We start from the raw sequence: 6,804 nt of genomic DNA, 5'->3' as shown, positions 1-6,804 counted from the left end.
GTGGCGCTTGAGAGAACATATGCAGTCGTAAACCTCCGAGGCCGTAGGTGGTTCCACGTTCACCGTCCAGGGTTCTACCTCACCTATGGTATTAGGTAATTAGGGGAACAAGATGGTCGTATTTCATACTTTTTGAGAAGTGATGCGCCACTTGTTGGCACACAGGTTCGATCCACTGTTGTGGATCACATCTGAACAGTGTCATTACCAGTCTTCTCCAATATCGTACATAAACCCATATACCATCCCAGATTATTATTGTCAGTGTTGTTTTTGTCCTCTGAAACCAGTTTGTTCGCTCATTGACAGTAACCTTTTTAACTTCCAGGTCACTGTCTTCCGTCATCAAAATTAACTAACACGCACTCCAAGTGAGTTTTCGACATGGCTGTTTTGATGATGCCCAATCGTAGGTGCCATTTGAAGCTTCATCCGTTTGAGATGGAAGTTCATGATTGCCCGACTTTCTGAATATTCAAAAGAAATCACTAAGACTTTTTTCGTCTCTTTTTACAGCTACGAACTTGCCGCTCTCTGGATAACAGAGAACCCCGCATCTTCTCGAACATCTTGGTGATCGAAGCCTCCGGAGGTCTTCCTTCATTCCAAAGGCTTATGTTTCATGTTCTTATTCATACCACAATAATAACATGATTTCCACCACCCTGTGGTGTTTTTCTAGGCATCTGGCGTCCGCTCCTTCAAAACAGTTCCGAAAAACTATGATAAATGTGTTTATTTACGGTGACTTTGATTTCCACTCTTATTCTCTTCACAATACGGCTTTCAAATAACTCATGGTAGTCCGGAAGCGAAGTATCAGTGTTGTACACTGTTTCCGTGCTATTGATGATGATGATGACTGATTACAAGCCATAAAAAAAACTAGGCATTATAGCGGTGGTTCTTTGCCAGCCAACAAGTCGGGATACTTGTGTGTACTAATTTTTAGTACCCTGAATGCATTTCTAGCTCATTCTGCCGTTGTACGACGTGTTTGTGTACACAGCATTCACCCGCTCCATTAGAATTTCCATCATACTCCACTCCGATTTAACTCGAGTATAGTTAATCGATGGAGCGTCTGGAAATGCGCCCAGATTACGAGCCGGATGAATTTTTCCTTTTGTCCTTTCCGTTAACCCAGTTGCCGTTCTTAAGTTTGATGTCTGAAACGGAATTTCGCATGCAACAACAGCTGACTATGTGGTGCTAAATTTTACGGAATGCAGTATTTTTTGGCCCAAGACAGTACTGTCGTTTCCGGTTGGCGATAACTGGACACAATTTTTCCCCGCAACAATCACGTGTTTGTCCAGCCTAGTTATCAAGTTCATAAATAATGCTGGATTGGTCCTACTGGTTGCGCTTTACTTCGACACGGTTTTATTTTGATACCATCGAAAGATGTAGACACCTTATTCTTGACCTTTTTTCCTAGGTACACAGGAATCCTTCACACTAAGGCCCTACCATTTCCTTTTGTTCCCGCTATTTACTAAGGCTTTCCCCACGTTTGCACGACAGTTGTGGCGATGATAATAAGAGAGTTATTTGTTCTTTGAAAACTCACTCAATCACGGTCCACGACAAGCAACTTCGATATTGCCATTGTTTTAGACATGCTGAAAAGCTTTCGGCACCCTCAAAGTTCTGTTTCATATCTTATAGTTTTGTTTGCCAGAGGAGGCGCTAAGCCATGTGTTAGTAAACCTTTTCTCTGTCCATTTGTCCACTTCGTAACGTAGAATCTGGCTCGCAGGTTTTGAGTCCAAAGCTCCTGGCAATGTGAGACGCTCATCTGTGCAAGTGAATTTTCCGATCAGCGTTACTAGGTTATGCGTAATCAGAACCTCCTGTCTGTGAATTAACACTGTTGCGTTCAGTTTCATTGCTATTGTTTCTGCAGTCCTGCCTTTGTTTATCTGATACGTACTAACTGGTTAGTGTGTTAGCTATTTGTCACAGCAGCCCAGTACTTCAGCGTGAGTCACTAACCGACCACTGCTTCTCACGGCGACTTGATAGCCGGGTGTGTGCGCTGAGATTTTGTAAAGCAATGAGCTTTTCACTGTTTTAAATGCTCAGATTTGTGAACTGTTGAACAGTAATGCGGCTACTGCCTCACATCAATGCTGTCATCAGTAACCGTATGATAATTTCCACACTGTGTGGATAATTATGTTATCCTAAATTGTCCGATCTGGTGCGGCCGATTCATAGTGTATATAAAAAATATGAACTTGAGGGAATCTTAGCCGAGCAGCAGAGTGGGACCATCCGAATTCCCATTCAGTAGTCTTTATCGTATACGTCATCCGTTGGTCGCATAATCGAATCACTGAACATTGTGAACACGTGGAGGACTGATTGACTTTGTGAAGCAAACCAGTTTCACTCAGACTAGAATCCCACCCTAGTTCCACTTTCGCCATGGTACTCAGTCATTCTGACTGGATCAATGAGCGGTGGACAAATTTGAGGTTATTCGGTTTGCTGACCATGTGCGCTTGTTGATTCATCCACTTGATCCAGGAAGTCTAAAGCCCGATTTCATATCGTGGTTACTGTGGTGGGGTAAGTAGGTGTCGACAAGCTCGTTGATACATAACCATGGCTGAAGATTTGCTAGTTTTGTTTTTCAAGGCGAGATGAGCTGAGTCTGGCTGGCCGGGGTGATTCTAATGTTCACCATGGCCTGACTTTTCGATGGTTTTTTCCTGTTACTAACAGGACCTTCATATTTCAAGGTTTCAATGCAATGTGCCACTTTGCCAGATAAAATGCTCAATTGTATTGACCCGAACCTGGGTCCAGTTCTTACCTTGGCATCAACTAACTCGAATAATCGCATCGGGATAGGAGAAAACTGTTCAAGTGCTCAAAAATATCTCGTATGTAGTCCTTTATGGGTTGTAGTTTTCCACGTGTTTTGTAGCACTTTTGTCCAATAATCATGTTCAACTTCTAAATACCACTTCAATTGATGCAAACAAATCAGAAATATACCTCTCCCCACAAATATAAATGCTTCCCTTTAAGTACCTGATATTTTGCCCGCTTTGTGATGCTAATATAGAAGAAGGAAATATTCAAAAGTGAGAGCTGAACAAGAGTTTACACAGTGGAATTCCTCAGTTTATGAATAGAAATTGCAGGGATACTGTTACGCTACCTCGAAGGAAGTGAATCCTATATACCGCGCAGCACCGGTTGCGTTAACACACGCATTTTATCTGCCTTTTATTTTTCGATGCTGTTCGCCTACTGTCGAAGTCGTAAGTAGCACCTTCCGCGCATAGTAAGAGTACAGCGTGTCATATTTGCTGCCAGTTTAACCGTCGCTACACTTTTTGTGCTGACTGAGTTGACCATCGCCAATATACCCCATGACTGAAGGGGATCGAGTTGACTTGAGTGCGTGAGAAACAGTTTTTTGAAATTTTGCATGACTGCCTACGTGTATGTGCTTCTGAAGATATTTGAACATGCATTATTAGTTGGAGTTGGCACTATCCAGATAACTGAATGAACACGCCAGTTCGCATGTCAACGATCGTGCTCTGCGCACCAAACCGGTGCATATCTTACGTATTTGTTGGTTTCAGACTTGTTCGCCAAACTTGACGTGGTCAACATCTTCCGGATTCCTCCTGTTAGTGAAAATATTTTTTGATGTTGTGGTTGGTCGTGACTATCGAAATTCGGAAGCTCGGATTGGGGAAACATTTAAAGTGATGGACAGATCATCCCTCTATATAGGCGTTTACAAACACAAGATATTGCTCCCTTGGCCTTAGTTACTTGAAGTCAAGTCCTTGTTTGTAGTTTGTCGGCGCTCATAGTCTAAAAGCCCCGTCTCCTAAGAACCGTTTAAAATACCATGGCCTCACCCTATCTGCTGCCTTCGATTAACCCACCCCCCACATGCAAGCTGCCGTTTGTCGAATCCGACGGCTGTTTATTCCCTCAAACTAAGGACGCTACTTTTCCGCGAAGTTACTACTTTATGTGTCTTTTGGTTTAATGCCGTTGGCCATAATCAAGATCGCCACCTTGCATTTAGTTCCCCGAAACATGCCTCCGGGCGCCGTGGATCTTAAGTCATGTCTCAACTAGTTCTATAGTCAGCAAGTACATTGACACTTGCCAACCTCTACTCAATATAATCTATCGGTTAGTCTGCATCCTCCTTATTGTATTTTACCCGAGACCGTATTCGTCTTCTCAGCATGGTTCAGACAGACGTTCGCTTACCAGAGCTAGGTAAAAGCTACCGGAATTCAGTGATTCCCTACATGATTCGGTATCTCTAAACCCCTAAACATTGCGCAGTGCACTATCATCGAGTTATCTGGCGTAATGTGCTCCATGCGGAGAATTGTCTTGCCACCTTAGTAGTGAAGTGTTTGCGTAAAGTTCTAAAGATTGGAGTAATTCTGTTTTCGTTTGATGAGTAGGTTTTAGCGTAATTTTCTCGTATGCACAAACCTTTGTCTCTGAGACGGCCGTGCATCACGATCGTCTACCTTACCAATGGGGACGTTTTGTCGATTTCATTGTTCTTTCTCTACGTCGCTCAATAAGCCCGGTAACAAGCTCCATTCCTTTCTTTTGAGTCCTAGCAACCAAAAGGTCAGGCGCATCCAGACGCCCACATCAATGGAACACTCGTTCCAGTTAGCCAGTGTTTCTCACAAAAAGGGATGAGGAGATGAGACGAAACACGTGTTCGACATGACGACAAATGCCCTCATAATCTGTTACAGCACGCGCGTTTCCTGTTGCCAGTGTCCCAGACGACTCAAACAATAGTCTAATTAAACGGTGTTCAGACAACCCGGTGACTGGAAATATTCGGTCACGTCGTTGATGTTTTTGAGGGCATATGTCTGGGTCCCTACGATAGGATGGAGTTTCTTCTTTGCACCAGTCTAACCATAATGTCCCCCAATAGCATCATCACACGTGTATGTGGAAATGAAGAGACAAATGAAATGTTCGGAAAGCTGCCACATTGTCTGTTAGTTATGTTGACGTTATGTTGGATCACTCTCGTAACTAAAAGCTACTGATACTATTCATTATCTCTGCTCAGTGTCCAAGAGTAACTTACTCTAAATGCCATGCGGTCTGGTGCGAGATATGTTGGTATCCGGTAGCTTGCAATGGTTGTTCTGTAAGCTGCAACATACCGGATCCGGACCGCTAGTATGAATTATCAGTGCAACAAGCTTTTCTAGTTTTCTTCCACAAAACTTATGAGGTGTCGAACGGAGGTCGCTGTTAGAGACTATGTGCGAAGATTACCGCAAAGTTCCTAACGATCAGCTTACTAGTGGACTAGCCAATTTGTCAGGGACGAACTGTCAGCATTTTTCGTTATTTGGAGTCACAAATATGGAACATGTAGACAGAAAACGAACTGAATTACATGTCGATCGTCTATCCATCGTAAGTTGTTATCTCCTGAGATGCCTTCCGCACCATGCGCCTGTTCATAAATCAGACTGAAGTGGTGTGCTCAGGTTGCGATCCTCCTAACTGGGGTACTGGCCAGTACGCATTCGATAGATCAAAGTTAATACCTTGACCGGGGTTAGCTGGTGATTCGGGTCTATCAGGTGAGCGGTGATTCATCGAATGTCACTTCTACTTTGGCAGCTGCTGAAGCGAAGTAATTGCGACCAAAAAGCAAAAATATGTAATGTTTGTCGCTTCACCTGAACGAGTGAGGGAAGTCTTACTGCAAACACGTCAGGCAAAAACCTGACGTTTCAAATAGCCCACATAGTAATGTGTTCCTGCGTTGCATACTACATGAACAAGAACTCCGTAGTAAACATTTGAAGATGCCTTCTATTGTGGAACCGGGTGTTTGCCTTATGAACCTCGTCTACTGTCACCGCCATCCCGAAGCGTTCTTTGAGGAGAATGGTTCAGAGTTCTCTCGTTCGAATTACTGCGCAACGTTTCATTGACTGTTCTCAAAATGTTCTGCCTTCCCTTTACGGAACGCAAACATAGGTAGGGAGGTTTGCTTATGAAAAGACTTCATTCCATTTATGTGCACTTGTAAGTACTTGATATGCATGTGCATCTTCAAGCTGGACTGATCAGCAAGAAATCTTGATTGAAAATATTCCCAAATCTCCTTATACTCCCAACAATGAATTGATCACGTTGCTATAGTATTTCTAAGTGATCGCTAATGGAACCACTAAGGCGGTCTATGTGGAGACGGACGCTTTTGGAGAAGCATTGTAACCCAGGGCTTAGCCATCCACTTGAAGATACAAACATAACCATGGCGCCTTTTTTCTAGTCAGGCAGTTGCCAGGATAGAAAATGGCTTGGGGATCGGGGTAGGAAGATAGTGGTTTTCCGCATAAATTCCATAGCGTGGGTTTTCCGAAACTCTTCAAGAGTAGTCAGTCTGTAGAGATGATCGCTGTGTATGAAAGCCCTGTAGAGCGGTTTGGTCGCATGTTGTGGCTGTATTCTCATTCGACCATACCAAAATGGCTGGTTGTCCTGCACTTGGAAGGTTGGGGTCCCTTGCACTAGACTATGAGCTTTCCCAAATACCCAACCACCATGCGGTGGTATACCACTGAAAGGGAAAACCTGTGAGAACAGACATGTTTGGCTTGTAATTGGTTACGGAACACATCTTTATGATTAAGCGAACGGTGGTGTTTATTGTGACGGCGTATACTTGTATTCAACCCGTTCAAATATCACGGTTGGCCAAACATTCAATCCGTATCATATATATATATATATATATATATATATATATAT

General features: G+C 43.3%; 1 protein-coding gene across 1 annotated transcript in view; it reads right to left on the bottom strand.

The window, feature by feature from the left end:
- T265_06708 (hypothetical protein) overlaps positions 1-6,804 on the bottom strand; it is a gene marked incomplete at both ends in the record, with an annotated part of 9,027 nt that overhangs the window by 1,091 nt on the left and 1,132 nt on the right. The window contains one exon of the mRNA XM_009172042.1: positions 34-83. Coding sequence (XP_009170306.1) covers positions 34-83 — 50 coding nt within the window. The remainder of the gene's footprint in view (positions 1-33; positions 84-6,804) is intronic.

Source organism: Opisthorchis viverrini (genome assembly GCF_000715545.1).
Source record: "Opisthorchis viverrini unplaced genomic scaffold opera_v5_143, whole genome shotgun sequence".
Taxonomy (NCBI): Eukaryota; Metazoa; Platyhelminthes; class Trematoda; order Opisthorchiida; family Opisthorchiidae; genus Opisthorchis; species Opisthorchis viverrini.
Note: the sequence above shows the minus strand (reverse complement) of the source record. Positions and strands in the feature narration are given on the sequence as shown.